Genomic DNA, 20,628 nt, shown 5'->3' on the forward strand with positions numbered 1-20,628 from the left:
TTCTAGCCGTGAATTTCTAGGTTAAATGCTTTGTTTTATATTTTTTTTTACTATTCATTTTTTGAATTATTTTTTTGGATTTTATTTTTCTATATCGGGTGATAGTTTGTTTGGGAAAGATGAGTTTTTGCAAGGGGAAATTGTAAAAAAAATATATAGAATTTTTGGAAGAAAAAAAATTATATGATTTGATTTTACATTGTTTTGGATTATAGAATTGTGAGTTTTCACAGCCAAATCTTGATTTTTCTTTCCCTTAAAAATTCAATCCATTTTGGTGGCCAAATCGATAATGAGGACAAAGAAGTAAAAGAAAAGAAAAGGAATTGGAAGCTAGCATGTGATCTTTTAATATAAAAATTGGCTATTAGAGATGTTAATTCAATTGAAATTAGGGTATTTTTCTACTACAAATTAAAATTAAAGTATTTTTATGACATACGCTGGAAACTCCCGTTCTATGGGTGTAATTTAAGTTAAAATCTTGCAAGTTTTGATATGTGCAAGGCAAGTTTTTCTTTCTTACCTCCTCTCTCATCCTTGCTGGTTTTTAACTCTGATAATTTTTAAATTTTTAATTTTTAAGTTTGAATTTGGATCAGAACTCAATACAATCCTGTTGTTTGTTTATAAAAAATAATTTATATATTTGTAAATTTACATACAATAGTGTTAATAAAATTATCAAATAATGAAAATAACTTCAAGAAAAAAAAAAAGAAAAATTATTTTTTTTCTATTTATTTTTTTTTTTTTTCTCCCTCTTTCGTTCCTCACTTTCCCTCTATTTCTAGCTGCCCAAACACCTTCGTTAAGCTACCATAATCTTGTGGCTTAACAGATGACGTAATTTAAGCAAAAACTATAATTTCAAAAGATCAACTATTCACCTCTGGACGAATATCAACAGTAAACATGCATACCTCTGTCTTCTTTGAAGGGCTAGTTAAGGTTAAATAATATAAAGCCAAAATTTGAGGCAAATGCCATGAAATCCGCATAATTCATGTTTGAGAAAGGATATGTAAATCTCTGCCAATCTCAGTACACAACTGCTCCTCTCTGGCACTACTTTTTCTGCCATTAGAAGCACATATGTCCATAGTTATCAAATCAAGAGTTGATTCAAGAATCGAATTTTATTTTATGAATAAGAAATCAAACAGATTAAATCGCAAAATTTGATAAAAAATTTAAAATTAATTAAAAATAATATAAATTTTAAAAACAAAGTAAAAATTTATTTTCTAAATAACATGTTTTGATAAATATATAGTTATTATTTATATAATTAGAAAACTCCTATTGAGGCTAAAAAGATGCAGAGTTAGGAGGAGAGTCAAAGGTTCATAAGGGAGGAGCAGAGAAAATGATGCAAGGGAACAGATGATTTAGTTTAATAAGTTCCTTTCAGAAATGGATGGATCCCTAGTTTTATAGATTGTCATGATGGTCTCACCGTCTACCTATAAACTTGAGAGCTCGAACATAATTCCCATCTAGGCCTTAACATGCAAAGAAGGAATTAAAGAAGGAATATAATTCCCATGTAGCCTGAATATATATATATATATTTGTTTTTTTCTTATACTGAATTCATAATTTTGAAATGCTATATATATATTTTTTAAAGATTCAGCAAAGACAATAACAAATCTATACACTAAAACTTAAAAATATTTATTAATTATATGAATAATTAACATATAAAATATCTTTTAATTAAAAAATATTATTATATAATTATGAAAACAAATGTTATATATGTCTTTAATAAATAAATTTGATATTTATAAAATTAAAAGTATTGATGTCGTAAAAAATAAATTGATGACATGGCCGAAAAGGAGTTATGCAGTGATTAGTCCACCTGCAAGACAGGGAAGGTGATAGGGTTGACACCTACTATAACCACTACATACTCAATTCAGTAAAAAAAAGAGAAGAACGAGTATAATGTTTAGAATTCAATATTGGTGTGAGAAAATAACATATATTTGTTTATGTGATTATTTTTCCTTTTTACTGTAAGAAAGTAGAGATTATGCGTAATAATAGTAAGTTCGTACCAAAATTCACCCTGTTGAAATAAGAGTGAGTCTTGATAATAAACCAGATATTAAAATGTTCGAATCTTTTTTTTTTGTCTGAATTGTGATTTTTATTTATTATATTGATCTTATTTTATGGTGATATTTTAATTTAAGTGGTTGTTATGTAGAACAAATATAAAGAAATAGTTAGAGAAAGTGTAATGAAGTGTATGGGACACCCAATAGACAAAGAATGACAAAAAGAAGAAAAGAAATATAGAGAAATTGATTGATTCAAAAAAAAAATATATAGAGAAATTGAGATTCATTCTCTTATAAAAATCATGAATTTTATAATTTAAGATGTCTGATAAATCACAAATTTAATTTAGGTGTATGATTGATAAAAATAATATAATATAAATATATAAATATATTTATTAAGGTAATATTAACATCATTTAATATTTGTCAATAAAATTTCAGTAATCTCATAACTTAAATTTGTTATTAATAAATTAACATAAGAGTTTAAAATTATTTACCTAAATAGTATTGTGTAATGATAAAAGCTAATTAAATTAGCGTTTTGCATAGCAAGTGAAATAGGACCGAGAGAATAAATTTCATCAAGAAAATACTAATTCTAGCGGCATGACGGTCACAATTTAAATCTATAACAAAAGAGAAAACGTATTTACACTTCATTTGTTTTTGAAAAATAATTTACATTTTAAAAATATTTTTCATGAAAAAATTGTTAATAAAATAGTTTTTCATTATTTAATTTTAATTTTAAAAAATAAATATATTAATAAATTTATATAAAGAGATTTTAATAAAATTTTTAAAAGATAAAAAATAATTTTATTTTTTAAAAACAGAAAATAATTTTTTTTTAAATGTATTAAATATTTTTATTAAAAAAATATTTTTTCATCAATTTACTTATTTGAGCAACGTTAATTATTTCACTTCTTTTCCTTTACAAATTAACTGGTCGCAATTCAGCTTTACTACCAATCACATCAATTTTATTTCACATCAATCTCATTTCAAAAAAATCAATTTTTCATCTAATTAAAATCATAAATCAAAAGCTCAATCTAAAAAAATCTTAATATACTAAGAAGACAAATCATAATGTTTTTATTTTTTACATTAAATATTTAATATAAATCCAATAACATCTCTTAGACTAAACCCTCTGTTATAATTCTAAAATCTTTTTAATTTTTTGATAAAAACTTCATTTTCATATGAAATAAACTGAATAGCATCAGATACAAGCAGAGATTCATTACTTAAGGAACCATGTACAGTTGTGTAACAATTTGATAGCTTAATAACAAACTGAAATTTCAACTTACAACTCCATACAAAAAGCAATTTTCAAAAGATAAATATTCCAGTTTTTGCTTTTGTTCTTTATATCTTTGTTTCTTTTTTTGGATGTACCAGATATTTGATTTCTGCTTTTTCTCTATTTTACAGCAACCAAGTCATCATCACCAACTTGGAGCAACTGGCGGTCTGAACTCTCATCAGCTTCCTCCACTACCTCCTTCGCAACCTCATGGAAGTGGTGGTGCAGGCTCCATCCGCCCTGGTTCCATGGCAGATCAAGCCCGGTTAGCTAACATACCCATGGGCTGCTTTAAAATGTCCAAGATGTGAATCCACAAACACCAAGTTTTGCTACTTCAATAACTACAGTCTCTCTCAGCCTCGCCACTTCTGTAAAACCTGTAGAAGGTACTGGACCAGAGGGGGAGCCTTAAGAAATCTCCCCATTGGAGGTGGCTGCAGGAGGGACAAGAGAACTAAAGGTAGCAGCTCAAACTCTCCTGCAACTGGTGATCGCCAAATGGGTTCTGTTTCATCAAGTACCCTCCCATCTAAAAGCGGAATCAGCGATATACTAGGCCTCGGACCACAGGTTCCATCGCTCATGTTCATGGCTCCTCTGCATCATCTTACTGAATTTTCTACTGGGGATATTGGGTTAAATTACGGTTCCCTTTCCGCTTCAGCTGAAGGACCAAGTGATCTTAATTTTCAAGCTTTCGTCAGCGCTGGTATAACTGGTGGGGATGGTTCTCTTTTGTCAGCGGGTGGTTGTCACATATACGATCCATGCAAAATTCAGAAAAATCAAACACAGCAAATCATGTCAAAACAATAAACAGAACACTTCTGGTGAAGAGTGAAGAAGACGATGGTGCTGTAATAGGCAACACTGCTTTTTTCTCAACACAGTTTTATTTGATAAATTTAAAAATAAATATAAAATAAAATATAAATTTATGACTAACTAACGACTCACCAATACATAATACATCAAACAAAATACTATATAAAAAAATAACTGGTTATGCAATGAAAAAATAAATAATAATAGACAAATTAATAATCAACAATAAAATTAAACACTACATTCATCCTCCTTAATTTTGTTGTGGTTGCTCAACATTATTAATTCCGATGGCCTGTCATATTGACACCGTACAATTTACCCCATGGTTATGCATGAAATGTGAGTATATGTTTCTCACTATACTTGTCCCAGGGCCTAGAAATCCAAAAGATAAGTTGGATGTGTATTTGCAACCCCTAGTAACTGAGTTGAAAGATTTATGGAAGAATGAAGTTGAAACATATGATGCATTCAATAAAGAAAATTTCAACTTGCGAGCTGCTTTAATGTGGACTATAAGTGATTTTCCTGCTTATGCAATGTTATCTGGATGGAGCACTGCAGGACGGACTGTTTGTCCTTATTGCATGGAAGATAGTGATGCATTCACATTGACAAGAGGAGGTAAGCAATCATGGTTTGATAATCATCGCAAATTTTTACCTCCTAGCCATTCTTTTAGAAGAAACAAAACAGCTTTTAGGAAGAATGTATCTGTTACTAAGAAAGCTAAACCACCTATTTCCGGTGAAGAAATACTGAAACAGATTAATGAATTGGGGTTTAAGAGGGTTATAGATGAGGATGCATTTGAAATAAATTCTTGTCTATCAAAGCAATGTGGTTGGCGAAAAAGAAGTATCTTGTGGGATTTACCGTATTGGAAAAGTAATTTGATTCGACACAATCTTGATGTAATGCACATTGAGAAAATTTTTTTTGAAAATATAATCAACACTGTAATGAGTGTGGAGGGAAAGACAAAGGATAATGCTAAGTCAAGGGCAGACCTCAATGTGATCTGCGATCGACCAGAGTTGGAAATGTATCAAGTCACTAGGAGATATCCTAAAGCTTGTTATACTCTAGATAAGCAAAGTAAGCAGGTGTTATGTGATTGGCTGAAAAATCTCAAGTTTCCTGATGGATATGTTTCCAATATGGGCCGATGTATTGATATGAAGAGGCTGAAGATGTTTGGGATGAAGAGTCATGACTGTCATGTTTTCATGCAGCGGATTATTCCAATTGCATTTCGTGAGTTGCTTCCTTCGAATGTTTGGCAGCCCTTAACAGAGTTGAGCAATTTTTTTAGGGAATTAACATCTACCGCTATAAGTGAGAGTGATATGTTGCGGTTGCATGGTGAAATTCCTTTGATCATATGTAAGCTTGAGCGTGTTTTCCCTCCAAGTTTCTTTGATTGTATGGAACACCTCCCCGTCCATCTAGCATATGAAGCATGGCTGGCAGGTCCAGTGCAATATCGGTGGATGTATCCCTTTGAACGCTAAGTTCTTTTAACTTCACTTTAATTAAGTTATTTAATAATGTTTACTAATGTTGGTCATATATTTTATAGATATTTGCGACGGCTTAAAAATAATGTCAGAAATAAAGCTACAGTCCAGGGATCAATATGTAATGCGTATCTAGTAGAAGAAGCCACTTCATTTTGTGCGCATTACTTTGAGCCGTATGTTCAAACTAGACATCGAAAAGTGCCAAGAAATGTTGACATTTCAGAAAGTACTGAAAATTATAAAGGCAACCTATCAATTTTCATGGAGTCCGGTCGACCAATAGGAAAAGGGATAACCAGATACTTTATAGAGGATGAGTATAAAGCAGCACAAATGTACATATTATTAAATTGTCCAGAAGTGAAACCCTACATTGAGTAAGTTATCGTTAATAAGTAATTTATATATTATTTTTTTAAATTACTTTTTCTAATGAAGTTGAGATTTTTCCAGCATTTACATTGATCAACTGCGCTCAAATGATCCATTAGTCAATGATTCTCATATTGACATCAAATTGGAGAGTGAATTTGCTATATGGTTCAACAATTTTGCTCATGATTCGTGCAGTAATATATCCAACAAGTTTATCATATCGCTTGCAAAGGGTCTATTACGAAGTGTGACATCATACAATGGATATATGGTGAATGGATATAAGTTTCAATTAAAGTCATACTGTACAAGTAGAGCAACTATGAACAGTGGGGTGTATATTAAGGGGTCAAATTACAGCAACGAAGAGAGCGATTTATACGTTTGGAGTATCCAGGTCTTCCAATCAAGCGAGTTGTACTTTTCAAATGCAATTGGTTTGACCCCACTCCAAATGTAGGCACAAAGATCCATAGTAAATATAAACTTATCGATGTAAATCATAAACGATCTTTTAATAGATATGAGCCTTTTGTGCTGGGAGTACAAGCAATACAAGTGATATATACTTCGTATCCTAGCCTAAAGCGAGATAAAATTGAATGGTGGGCTGTTGTAAAAGTCAAAGCACGTTCTATGATTCAACTTCCAACACAAGAAAATACACAACCTCATGAAGAACCATTTCAACAAGATGAAATGGAACACACTGCCATTGTTATTGAAATTGATGATTCAACACAACAATTAAATGATCCAACTGGGGATGTTATTGAAATTGATGATGGTGAAGAAAATGATGAAGATGAAACTATAATAGCAACAGAAACGGACGATGATGATGATGATAATAATGACTTAGATGTAGATAGTGAATAAAAGGTATAAAACAATTGATATATATTTTTACTTTCAGTTATTAAATATATTAACTATATGTGATTTGTTTAATGTTAATTTATACAGGATGAGAGGACGAGGACGTGGATCTTCATCACGGGGTCGAGGAGACCATGGCAGGGGTAGTGTCCACACAAATGAATCAGAAAATATCAATCAAGATTTGGTACAGCACACTGCTTTGATTCCTAGACCAGACCAGGGTGAGAGATTCACACAGGGTGCTGCATCATCCACTCCCGCTTCAGTGCACACATCTGCTACTGCCTCAGCTCCCATAGGTTTGTCACCTATTCCATCGATGGCTACATCTGCATCTGCATCTGCATCTGCTTCTGGTAGTTGCGGACCCACAGGATACAGACCATATATTTCCTTAGTAAACTCAATATGAGTAAAATTTATAAGTATTTTTAAATATGTTTTTAATTTCTATGCTTATTTCAATATAATTATTTTGTCAATTATTCTTCTACAGCATGCAGCCTTCTGATCCGATTGCTAGGCGGATTACCTTGATCTTCAAGGAAAAGTTAGTAGCAGATGGCTTTTGTTGGAAAAATGTACCAGAAGAGGTTAAAGAATTCTATTGGCAAGAATTTAAGGTAATACAAATTTTACAGTACATGTGATTATTTTTACTGTGCATTATTTGTCACTAAATATGAGTAATTACAGAAACACTTCTTATGGGAGGAGGCAATAGAGCAGCTTATGAAGATAGCTTGGAGGAAGAAAGCTGCCGAGCGGTATCGTAGCCTTATGTGTAGCGTAAGGAATGGGAAGGAGAAGAGGCTATCACTGACAGAAGGAGTAATGGATGCATGGCAATCTGCTTGGGGAGCAACTGAGTATAAAGAGAAATGGAAAAAATTCTCAAATAACAGAAATAGTGAAACAGGTGGGCAAGGTGCTGGCCCATCAAGACATTGTGGAGGATCCATATCTCAGTATAGGCATCAACAACAGATGGTATGTATTATTCATTTTCACTTAAATTTTTTCAAATGCTTTAAATTTTATTCAATTTGTTGTGAATTTATATTGAAGCATGTTACTACTATTTATATTTTACTTGTAGCGCGAAAGACTAGGCAGAGATCCTCTACCTCATGAGTTATTTGAGGCTACTCATAAAAAGAAAGGTACCTCAGAGTTTGTTGATGCACGCTCAAAGGCCATTCATGTGAGAAATTAAATAAATTTATAGTAAAGTATTTGATTTGTATTTTATATTGTTATATCACATGGTATCTTTTTTTGAAGGACCGCTTTCTGACTTTGAAAGAGCAAGCATCACAGACAGATAATGACAGTAGTCAGGGATCCCACATTGATGAGGCTCAGTTATACTTTGAGGCAGTAGGTGGAGAGAAAAAAAGAGGGGTGTATGGTCTTGGATCACAGGCTTCAGTTTTCTTCCCAAACAAGACTTCTGCTAGTACATCCTTCACATCAACTCAGCAAAATCAGGATCTTCAAAATGAAGTGGCTGATCTCAGATGCAAGATACAGGAGCATGAGGATAATGAACAAGTATTGTGTGAGCAAAATGTGCGGATTACCTCTGAGCTCTCATAGGTGAAAGATTTACTTATGCAGCTTGTGAGTCAAAGGCAAGGCAGCCAGCCTTCAGCTCCCGGTGAGGAAACTTCTGCACAGCCTCCTGATCAAGCAGATGAAGCTAATGATGAGGATGAGGACGAGGACGAGAATACTACATATTTATAGTTTCTTTTTTCCTTACACATATGTACTAGGATAATAAATAATTTGTTAATTTTTTTAGTTTAAAATTGCACAACTTGATACTTGGATATATGTTTGATTTGATTTACATAATATATGATATTGGATTTGAGTGCATTCATAATAGGTATGACATTTGGTTTTTACATTTTGTTATTGAGATGAGTTGTAATAGGTGAGTGTATTTACAGGTTAAATTGTCTGATTAGATTATATAATTTGTAATATTTTATGGAAAAATTACTTCTTAGTCCCTGAGGTTTAACGTAATTAACACTTCTGTCCCTCTATTTTGGCGACCCAACACTTAAGTCCCTCACTTTCTCTTCCGTCCAAATTCGTAGTCCTTCCGTCCATTTAAACCGTTTGGTCAAAGAGTCAAAGGTGAGATGTGATAATTTTTACCAAAAATACCCTTCTTTCAATGTGAAATTCCAGAAGAAGAAGGAGAAGAAAGAAGAAGAAGAAGAAGAAGAAGAAGAAAGAAGAAGAAGAAGAAGAAGAAGTTGCAGAAAGGGTAGGAAGAAGAAGAAGAAGAAGAAGAAGAAGAAGAAGCTGCAGAAAGAGTAGGAAGAAGAAGAAGAAGAAGAAGAAGAAGAAGAAGAAGAAGAAGAAGAAGAAGAAAAAGAAGAAAGAAGAAGAAGAAGTTGCAGAAAGGGTAGGAAGAAGTTGCAGAAAGGGTAGGAAGAAGAAGAAGAAGAAGAAGAAGAAGAAGAAGAAGAAGAATAAGATGGTTAATTTTGTCAATTCACGTGTCCCAAACGGCTATTTTGGACGGAAGGACTACAAATTTGGACAGAAAAGAAAGTGAGGGACTTAAGTGTTGGGTCGCCAAAATAGAGGGACAGAAGTGTTAATTACGTTAAACCTCGGGGACTAAAAAGTAATTTTTCCATATTTTATTGTAATTTTATAAATAGTAACGGATTAGTAACATATTAAGTTGTTACTGATCTGTTAAAAATAGTAACGGATTAGTAACGGAAAAATCTGTTATTACCTTTTCACAATTAGTAACGGATTTCTGTAATAGAAAATTTCGTTACTAAAAAAATCCGTTACTAAAACCAACGAAAAGGAAACCACATTTAGTAACGGATTTTCCGTTACAAATCCGTTACTAATTTAGTAACGAATTAGAAAATCCGTTACTAATTTAGTAACGAATTAGAAAATCCATTACTAATTTAGTAACGAATTAGAAAATCCATTACTAATGCATTAGCAACAAGGTTTGTTGTAACGGAAAATTTCCGTTACAAATCCGTTACAAAATAGTTTTAATAACGAATTTTTAATAATTAGTAACGGAAATTTCCATTATTAATCCGATAAATTTTTGTAGTGTATCCTGTCAGCTTCAAATCGAAATTCTTTTTATGTGTATAGTAACATCCATAATTGATTATATACTTCACATATCTCAGAATATGTTTAACTACAGCAATGTGTGCTGTAGTTGGTGCTATGTAGCGGCTAACAACACCAAATGAATATGCCAAGCTGCCTATTACACTCGTGCAAATAGTTGCATTTACCGGTGAATCATCATCAATTTTCATAAGTTTCAATTGAGTTTCCATTGGAATTTGATAAAATAGAATTATATTCATTTTAAATATATTAAATTTTATTAAATATTAAAAAATATTTAATATATTTTTTAGAAATAATATAAAATTAAATAGAATTATAATAATCGGTTTATATATTATTATAATCTAAAAAAATAATAGTAATTTTGAGATAATAAAAAATAAAAATTATGAAACGAAAAATTTACCATTCATAAAAAAATAAAAACAATTTATATATAAAGAAAAAGAAAAACGATCTACTTATGTAGTTATGTTACATTGATTAGTTTCTTTTTGATGATGCACAAAACCAAGTTATGGATCAATGGATTATTATTGTTTTTATTATATTATCCTTCTGAATTTTTTTTTCAAATAATACTTTTATCTTTAAAAATATAAAAAAATAAAATAAATTTTTTAATTTGATGAAATTCAATTGATTCGTAATAAATGCAGATGAACTTGATCTCTTAACCTTAATATTATTATTTTATATTTATCCAAGCATTTCAAACTTTCATTTTATCAATGAGGTGGTGCTTTCAGAAAATTCAAGAAAAGCTTAAAGTTTAGTCAAGACGCAGAGTGTGACTTCATCTTCGTTCAAGTTAAATCTCATTATTCAATATCTGGGAATGTTAGTCACCGAGTCTTGTAACTTCGGAGTTTAGAGTTTCCTTTGGTTGGATTTGCATACTATCATGGAGTTTTAACTGTCAAATTATCCTATTCTCCCATTTGTCGTTTAAAATTTTTACATGGTGATTGATATAAATCACTCTTTATCTCAATTAATTACTTTAATTTCAATCATTTTCTCTTTATTGATATGCTAATATAGAAGTAAAATAATTACAAGAAAGAAAAAATCAATGATAAAATAAGTTTTAAAAAATTGTAAAAATTGTAAAAGTAGAATAATGTACGTAACTACTAATAATTAATTGTGGCGATAAAAAAATTCTGAATTATTTATATTTTAATGAATATATTTTAAATTATAAAAATTAATTAATATATTCTAAATTAACTATTTATATCACATTATCGTCATAAAAGTCACAAAAATTAATATTTAAATATATAATTTTTAAAAAATTTAAATTTTATCAATTTTAATAATTATATTTTCAATTTTTTTATTCAATAAATATATTCTAAATCAGTTTTTATTTATTTGATTTTTAATTTTGATTCAATTTAATTATAATTTTAGATAATAATTTTTAAGAGTTAATAATTTATTTTTTGATATTTTTTTATATCAATAAGTGTAATTTTTTATGTGGTTATTAATTATAAATATTGCGTTAATAATACTAATAATAAATCAAGAATCACAATTCTCACTATCTAAAAATTAATTATATTTATTAGAATTAAAAGTCAATAATAAATTTAATTAATAAAAAAAATAAAATAAAATTAATTTATGAGTATATTTTATATCTTGTATAATAAATTTATCTATGTTAAATTCACTCTAATCAAGATGAATATAATAAATATAATTAATGTTTTTGAATTTTAAAAAAAATATAATTAATTTTTTAAACCGAGAGAATCGTAATTTTTAATTTATTAAAATTAATGTTATCATATTACTTATAATTTAAAAAGTTATATGTAAATTAAAATTAAAAAATGAGTTATTAAATTTTAAAAATATATCCTTCAAAATTATAAATAAATTCAATTAAAATTAAAAATTAAATAAAATTAAAATATCATTTTTAAATATATTTATTAAAAGGAAAATTTATGATATAATTATTGAGATTTATAAAATTTAAAATGTTTTCAATAATTATTAGTTATATTAAAATATTAATTTTTGGTATTGACAATAACAATGACATGACATTTCGTTAAATTTAAACACAGTAAGATATAAATAATTTATATAATTAATTGACAATATATTAATTAATTTTTATAATTTAATATATTTATTAAAATATGAATACCTCAGAATTTTTTTGCTATTATCCAGTGTTTATATTATGTCTACCATAAGTGTGCTCATTATGTATTTTCCTAGCTGAGCTACACAGGGAGCGAGGCCCGGCCCAATATATTAAACGACGTCGTGTGCTTTTTCAAAGCCTACGATGTCGTTTGTCTGCTCGTCCACGTTCAATTTGAAAATTTGAATTCAAGAAGCCCGCTCTCTGTCTGCTCATCACTCCCATTTCCAGTTTGCTCTATTCCTGCTTCAGCTCCCAATTTCCCTTCCAAAAGCTCTCTGATTCATCTATACTCTACCTATGACCTCATCAATCTCTTCCTCAATCGACGACAAAGACCTCGACGACGCCGCATTGTGGGCCGTGATTGACTCCGCCGAGGCTTCGCACTCTTCCTCCAAGTCCCGCAAGCCACTTGCCCTCAAATACCCTAATTTCCAGTCCCCGCCTCAAAACCCTAGATGCCAATTTAGAAATGATTCACCCATTTCTGATCCTTATCGAAGACCTCACAAGATCGCCAGAACCTGCGCTTCCGAAGTCAGCGAATGTGCTAGGCCGCTGGCTATGGTCAGGACGCCCATCGCCAATGCGGTGATGTATACATCTCCCGAGGCTTACTTGTCACCGCAGATAAGGAGGTTTAGTCCGAATGAGCTCAATGATGTTTCGGAAGTTTCTCCAGGTAGCTATGCGCGTAGTGAGGAGAAGGATGTTACAAGGCATTGCTTGAATGGGAGGTTTCCTTCGGTTTCACTCTTCAAGGATTATCAGAATGCAGCTATGGCGGTAATTGCTTCAATTTGTTTGTGTCTTCCTTAGCTTTATTGGAAATCGTTCTTTTTTTTTTTCATTTTATTTTCTGCATTTAATTGTTTTCTGCTTTCTGAATTTGTGTTTCTTGTTTTCTCTTCCAATTTGTTGCTATTTGCATTCATTTGGGAAGTTAGTGCAGCGATTTGTAGGTTAAAAAAGAAGTCTTTTAGAATGGTGATCTGTTCCTTAATTGTAGTACTCGTAAATGGACAAGTTAAAGTAGAAAGTGTGAGGCAGTAACAGATTTGACAAAACACAGAATGGGGAGGAGAGACATAAAGGGATTTTCAAAAAGAAAAAGGAAAATTCAACTCAATTAAGTCTTATCTCATATTACTTGATCTAGCCGTTGAAATCCTGAGCTTCTAACATTGCGTTCAGGTTTGTAACTTTTAGGGGGTGGGGGGGGGGGGGGGGGGGGAGGCATATCAAAGACCAACCAGCAATAATATTGTAGCAAGGTTAAGAGATTATTATTGCGAGGTAGTAGTTATTAGTAACTTGTGGACTAACATAGTTAACAAAACAAGTACACCCAAAGATAGTGGCTCAACAAGAAACAAAGATTTAATGGGAAATAAAATATTATAAGGGATATCACCATTAAAAATAGAGGAAGGCATGCTATTAATAAAAAAAACAAGCAGTTGGATGCAATATCAGCCCAAAAACATTTAGGTACATTTAGGTACTTTCATTTGAAATAAGAGGGCTCTGACTACTTTAAGAAAATGTTGATTTTTTCTTTCGGCAACTCTATTTTGTGAAAGAATGTCAACACAAAAGGACTGATGAAAAATCTCTTTTTGTAACAAATAAAATTAAAATTTTCTAGAGAGATATTCTTTAACATTATCACTTTGCAGTATGCGAATGAGAACATTAAATTGGGTTTGGATTTCAGCATAAAACGCACAAAAGATAGAAAATAATTCTGAACGACTCTCAATTAAAAATAACTAAGTAGTACGAGAGAAGTCATCAATAAAAGTAACAAAGTACTTAAAGTCACACTTAGACACAGTAGGACAAGAAGCCCAAACATCTGAATGTACTAATTCAAAGGGGGACGAAGCCCATTTATTGACTCGAGATATTGAAGGCAAACGATGATGTTTGACAAATTGACAAGACTTACAATCTAAAATAGATAAAGAATGAAACTGTGGATATAACTTTTTCAAAGCCAAGAGAGAAGGATGTCCCAAACGACAATGAACATTAAAAGGTGTTAAACGCGTGGAACATGCAAGTGATCTAGGTAGTTGCTGATTCAAGACATAGAGACCCTCTGACTCATGCCCTCTACCAATAATCTGCTTCGTCGAAAGATCTTGAAAAATACAGTGATCAGGAAAGAATGAGATACAATAATTCAATACAAGAGTGAGTTTACTAACAGAAAGCAAATTAAATGCGAACTTAGGGAGACATAACACATAACACAGAGGATACAGAAAGAGAAGGGGTTAAGTTGACATGACCAGAACCCATGACAAAAGATTTAGTACCATCAACAAAAGTAACATAAGAAGTCGATGCATGAGACTCAAGATTGGACAAAAGGATAGAATCACCTGACATATGATCGGTAGCACCAGAATCAATAACCCATTTGGAGGATGAAGACACCGGACATGCAGTAGAGTTACCTGACTCGGCAATTACAGTGATAGAGGAGGAATTAGAGGATTTCAGAGATGTCTGGTATTGGGTGAATTGTGCATACTCATCTGTAGATATCAAAATCCCCTGATCTGAAGGGGCCTCAACTGCCATATGCACCATTTGTGTGTGCTGATTCTTATTCTGTAATTTTTGACATGTCTTCTTAGTATGTCTAGGTTCGCGGTAGTAATAACAAATGATTCATCATGTGTCAGAAGTAGAACCTGTTTCCCAGAATGCTGAGATCTTTTACCACCATTAAAACCTCCCCTTTACCCACCTCTATTATTCTGTCTGCTACTGTCATTGCGGCTAACAAGGGCATTAGTGGGGTGTGAAGGAATTGGAGATTCTGTACGCAATACCCTAGTGAACACATCATATAACGATGATATTTCAGAGTCAGAAAAAATATGAGATTTAGTTGTCTCAAACTCTAGAGGGAACCTGCAAGAAAGCTCGTAGCAGCCATTTGCTCTTGTTGAGCTTGTTGAGTTTTCACATCTGTACTAAAAGGCATCAATACATTAAGTTCTTCATAAACTCTTTTAAAATCCATAAAATAGGATGTCAAAGTTCTATCATTTTTCTCGGCTCGGTAAAATGCCTTACACACATCATAAATATGAGAAATATTCCCTTTGCTAGAATACAAAAATTTCAATTACTCCAATAATTCTTTAACAAATTCACAGTGATTAACAAGACTAATCACTTCACTATAAATAGAATTTTGAATCTGCAGAAACAAACGAGCATCATCCCTCATCCAATCTCTACTAGTTTCATCAGTTGGAGGATCCTTAGTAAGATGATCATCCATTGCAATACTTCCTAAATAAATACGAATAGTCTTACTCCAATCTAAAAAATTAGATCCATTTAATTTGTGTTACGTGATTTTAGTCATCACATGAATCACATCAGTTACGGTGGTTTTAACTTTAACCATCAGGACAACCAACCCAGGACAATCAAAATAACAAAGGATCAGAAGTACCCGTGAACAGTGTCGATGAATAGTACCCGTGAACAGTGTCGATGAACAGTACCTGAATATGAACGATGCCGATGAACAGTACCCAAATATGAACAGTACCAAAATACACCTCCACCCAACACCTGAACAGCAAACAAACCTCAGATCTGACAAGGGGTTGGTGTGGCAACTCCAGCGATGTGAGATCCAAATGTTACCCTTTATGGATGACTCAAATGAATAGAGCCCTAAGTCTTCAAAAAAAATTTTTAAAACTTGACGAGAGAGAAAAAAAAAATCTCTATGAGAATGGCTCTGATATCATGTACAAGGATAATATTTGTTGTATATTATAATAGAGATTACAACCTATTTATACATGAGAGACGTATCTAAACAGGAAGGAAAATCAAGCCTATGATTATATAATCTCTAAGATTAAGCAACTAATCCATCTATGAATATTTACTTCCTATATTAACATATTTATTTCCAATAACCTATAACAATAGTCATTAATGTTGTACATAATTTCATACTTTAATTTTCTCTATACAAGGTTTTTTCTTCTATTATTATTCTGATATTATCAGTCCCTTTGCATGTTCTATTTGATGAACAGATTTTGGAGAAATCTGATTACACGATGATTTCTGGGAACCCTTTCATTAAAAAATCTGGTAACAACTTATGGTTTTCCCTTTAATCTTTTTATTTTTTGTATACTTTGTGCTGCCATGGAATAATTGATTGGTATGGTTTTATATTAGGTTGGAGGAAGATATCATGTTACTTCAATATCTCTTATGAAATCAAAGACAAGACCATAGAATTCGATGATAACCGAAATGTTCAGCGTGCTGAGTTTGTTGTTCGCGCGCATATGCAGTATGTGTAAACTTTTTTTTTGTCTGCTTTCTGGAACAAAAGCTTAATAGTACAAAAAAGTGGTTAACTTAATATATTATACTTCATACATTATTTTGTGATTTTTATTATTGTTTCTTTTGTTATTAGGGGTGGCAGGTTTTCTGATGGATGGGGCTCATGCGAGAGGCGTGAGAAGAGATTCTTAAAACCAAATCATGATATTCCTAGCACAGCTGAAACCAGAGCAAAAAACAAATCCTGTCAGGTATTTCTCTGTCTTTCTGCTTGCTCTTTCCAAAATTTATTTTGGTATCTAGTTGTGACAATTGACGCACAAATATGCTTAATGACCTTTTTATGAAGTCAAACTCAGATCAATTTAATAGTTGTGTCCGACTTTACGCTTAGGTACAATCTTCAAAGTTTAACCAATCCATATCTTCAGAATTCTGGTGTTTGATTCATAATCCTCACATATATTTGCTGCATTTCAAATTCATATGCTTGTTCATGTTAATCCCCTCTAATGTATTCTGAAGCATTTACATAAAAGCTGATCTTTCTGCACTACTACATGCTCCACGCTCAAAAAGCCATCTGTAAAGCAACATACCATCAAATGCACTGCCCATTCATTTTCTGCTGAAACTGCAAATCTGGATTTACACATTGGCAGGACCTACTAGGGATTGGAGAATATCGACCTGGTGTAAGCCAATTTCGTCAATAAAATAGACACCCATTGTAAAACGAGGTAATACTAGTCCAACAAATTTATCCAGGACTATATACTCCTCCATATTTGATCTCATTTACACAAGGGGGAAAGAAGAAAAATGGTTATATAAAATGCTTATGGGGAGCAGGCGCTCACCACATCATTGCTCCAAGCAATAATTGGAGTCGTACACATAATTTTTTCCTTATGGGCGTGAATAATGTGGGATCCCAGTGAAGGTGAGTGGTAAACTGCTACGGCTACAGGACCTACTTCACAGTGAATGCCAGAAATGAAAACTGTTGTTGGGGGCTTTTCAACACAGGTATCGTTTCTTTTTCCTCAGTTGTTTGAAAATTATTTCTAAATGTTGGACAGAGCTTGTGGACCAGATAAAAGGAAAGACGCACCTGGACATGGACAGAACCGTTGATATAATACCAAAGCAGAAGATTTTCCTTTTTATTATTTTCAAGTCTTGTACTATCTCTTCCTCTCTTTTTTCGCATTGAAAATACAAAAATTATGTCGGAGGACAAGACAAGGAGCAAGCCAGGACCTTTTTCACAAATGGTTTCTCCAGCCTAGTATTGAAAAATTAGTGCAAGTCTAACAGCTTTGTGAAATCTGAAGACCATCCTTTGAGGGATACTACAAATTAATAAAAATTCCATTCTTATAACCCAACTTTTCCAAATAAAGCTATAATAAAACCAGTTAGTTGTCGACATTATTTAAGAGGTATTAGGTAGTTGGAACTGCTTATAGGATTGTTCATTTCAATTAAATTTGCAATCAGATTGCCTAGCAAAGCTCTCTTTTATGTTTTACCCCTCTTTATATTTGGAGAAAACTTTGCATATAAATATTAACATTAAAACACAGTTGTGAACTGAACACCAAAATATTGATTTGGGGTGACTTACATTACCCATTTGTCCTGCTAATCAAGTGCTTATCCACCTTGTACACGACACATTATAAACTTATTTGGTTGGGATAAATACACTAAAAAAGTAGCACTTTCTAAAAAGTATAAAAATCTCCTTTGTTTGGTTTGCATTTGTAAGTGCATTTTCTTAAAGATAGAATATTCTACCTCCTTTATGTAACAGAAGTCACTTAATGGGATTTGGTAGGTTGCATTGTACAGTTACATTTCTTTGATTTTATCAATTTATTATTTTATTTACTTCTTTCATTCTATAATTTTTATTTTTTTTATTTTTTCACATGTATTAAAAAATATAATTTCTTTTATTAATTTTTTAATTATATTCATTTTAAATATATTAAATTTTATTAAATATTAAAAAAAATTTTGAGTGGTTTTTATGAAATAAAATAAAATTAAATAGTATTATGATCAATTATATATTACTACATTTTAAAAAATGAAAGTGGATAATAATTTTTGAGACAATTAAAAAAGAAAAGATAAATAAAAATTATGAAATGTATAGAGTATTATTTTTTAAATTATATTATGAATATTATTATTTTTAAAAATTAAAAAAATAATATTGCTTACTATATTTTTTAGTAAGTAAATTTATTAAAAATGTAGTATTTAGGAAGTAAAATATTTTGAAGCAAGTAAGCATCATTTAGATTTTTGATGCAAGACGGCAGTTGATGTTAGTATAAAAAATTAATTGACAGTTTTGATTTTAAATTTGGTAGTGATATTTAAAAGATAAATCATTATGCTTTGATAATTTAATTTAATTCAACCATTTAAATCTTAGCATAATAATTCAGATTTTTAAAATTAATTGCAATTTTATTTAATTTCACAGTTTAGAGAAAGTATATGTAATTTCACTTGTCAATACAATTAGTTTTTTCTTCTTCTTCTTATTATTATTTTTATACGTGAATGACACATGTCATATATATTTTTTTTAATTCATGGTAAAATTATAGATTTTTTTTTTGTGAATTTACAATATAATGTTTGCTTAATTAGTTAAACGCAGCTTTTTTTTTTTCTTTTTTTTAAAAGTCTATAGGTAACGTGAAACCGATATATAAAGAAAAAAAAAATCAATTGTATTGCTACATGTGATCATAGATAAAATTTCATAAAGCTGTATAACCGTTAATCAATAAGACATCGGTTATTAGGGGTGAGCAGTATTCGGTTCAAATCGAAAAAACCGACTGAATCGAATTGATTTGAAAATTTGATTCGGTTTTTTATATATTTCAGTTCGGTTCAATTTTTAATTTCAGAAATTTCGGTTATTTCAGTTCGGTTCGATTTTGATTAGAAAAAAATTGAAAAAACCGAACCGAACCGATTAGTGATAATAATATATTTTTTTAATAATATAGTGAAATTAAATCATATTAAAATTAAAATATTTTAATTAAATTTTAAAATATTAAAAATAAAGTGTAAAAAATAAAAAAATTATTAAAAATTGAAATCGATCAAACCGAACCGAACTGAATCAGACCGGTTCGGTTCGATTCGATTTCTGACCAAAATCGATTCAGTTCGGTTTTCATAAATACTAAAATTTCAATTTTTAATTTTTTCGATTTGATTCAGTTTTGAATCGAACCGACCGAATGCTCACCCCTATCAGTTACATGAGGGGCATGGAGTTTTTTTTTCTTTTAATTTTTATAGATGGTGCTTAGATATTTCAAATATATTTTGTTAATTCATTTAATATATGTTAGAAATTTGAGACATGAATACTACAATCAACCGCTAATAGATTTCTAAATTTGTTAGTAAAATAATATTATTTGAAAATTTAGTAAACATATTTTGAAATTCATTACTAATTTTTGTTATTAAATTAGTAAATTTACTGCAACTTCAATAACGGATTGAACTAAAGTCAGTAACGGCTTTTTGGATGCCTCTCACTTTTTAAAATCTTGCATTTTTTTTAAGGAATAATTTATTATTAATTAAAAAATTAGTGATAAATATTAAAATTCATTGTTGAATTTTGAAGAAAAATATAATATTTTTACTTTTAAAATCAAAATTTATCTTTTTTATATTACTAAATCTTTGGACTGATTTGTATATGTACACACAATCTATCCTCTTTCATCATTTTATTTTTTCAATTTATTTCTCTTTTCTCCTTATTTTTTAAAAATTTTCTTTCATTTTATTTTCTTCTCTCTAAATTATTTATTTTTCTCTATTTTTTTCTTTTTTATTCTCTCATTTTCTTTTATTATTTTCCATTTTCTTTCCTTATCTTTCCTTTTTTCCTTTTTTATT

The 20,628-nt window shown here is 30.7% G+C and overlaps 1 protein-coding gene and 1 pseudogene across 2 annotated transcripts; both read left to right on the forward strand.

Annotated features, from left to right (window-relative positions):
- The first annotated feature begins 3,347 nt into the window (after positions 1–3,347).
- On the forward strand, positions 3,348–4,265 carry LOC110623272 (annotated as a pseudogene).
- An 8,241-nt stretch (positions 4,266–12,506) lies between these two features.
- LOC110622570 lies at positions 12,507–17,988 on the forward strand. 2 transcript variants are annotated; one of them, XM_043959668.1, is made up of 6 exons: positions 12,507–13,113; positions 16,410–16,467; positions 16,558–16,675; positions 16,805–16,922; positions 17,334–17,411; positions 17,524–17,988. In XM_043959668.1, the coding sequence occupies exons 1-5, from the start codon at positions 12,625–12,627 to the stop codon at positions 17,385–17,387; spliced, it is 837 nt and encodes a 278-aa protein (XP_043815603.1). In that variant the 5' UTR covers positions 12,507–12,624; the 3' UTR covers positions 17,388–17,411; positions 17,524–17,988. The 2 variants fall into 2 exon arrangements, with proteins under 2 accessions (XP_043815603.1, XP_021622819.1); XM_021767127.2 differs by having other exon boundaries at positions 17,334–17,988.
- Positions 17,989–20,628: the final 2,640 nt, after the last annotated feature.

Source organism: Manihot esculenta, chromosome 9 (genome assembly GCF_001659605.2).
Source record: "Manihot esculenta cultivar AM560-2 chromosome 9, M.esculenta_v8, whole genome shotgun sequence".
In the NCBI taxonomy this organism is placed as follows: Eukaryota; Viridiplantae; Streptophyta; class Magnoliopsida; order Malpighiales; family Euphorbiaceae; genus Manihot; species Manihot esculenta.

What these genes read in the sequence shown, in the direction of transcription:
- LOC110622570 (XM_021767127.2), top strand. Translation starts at nt 12,625, where the DNA reads ATGACCTCATCAATCTCTTCCTCAATCGACGACAAAGACCTCGACGAC. An exon ending in ATCAGAATGCAGCTATGGCG is followed by an intron (nt 13,114 to 16,409) that starts GTAATTGCTTCA and finishes TTTGATGAACAG; the next exon opens with ATTTTGGAGAAATCTGATTA. An exon ending in GTTGTTCGCGCGCATATGCA is followed by an intron (nt 16,676 to 16,804) that starts GTATGTGTAAAC and finishes TTTTGTTATTAG; the next exon opens with GGGTGGCAGGTTTTCTGATG.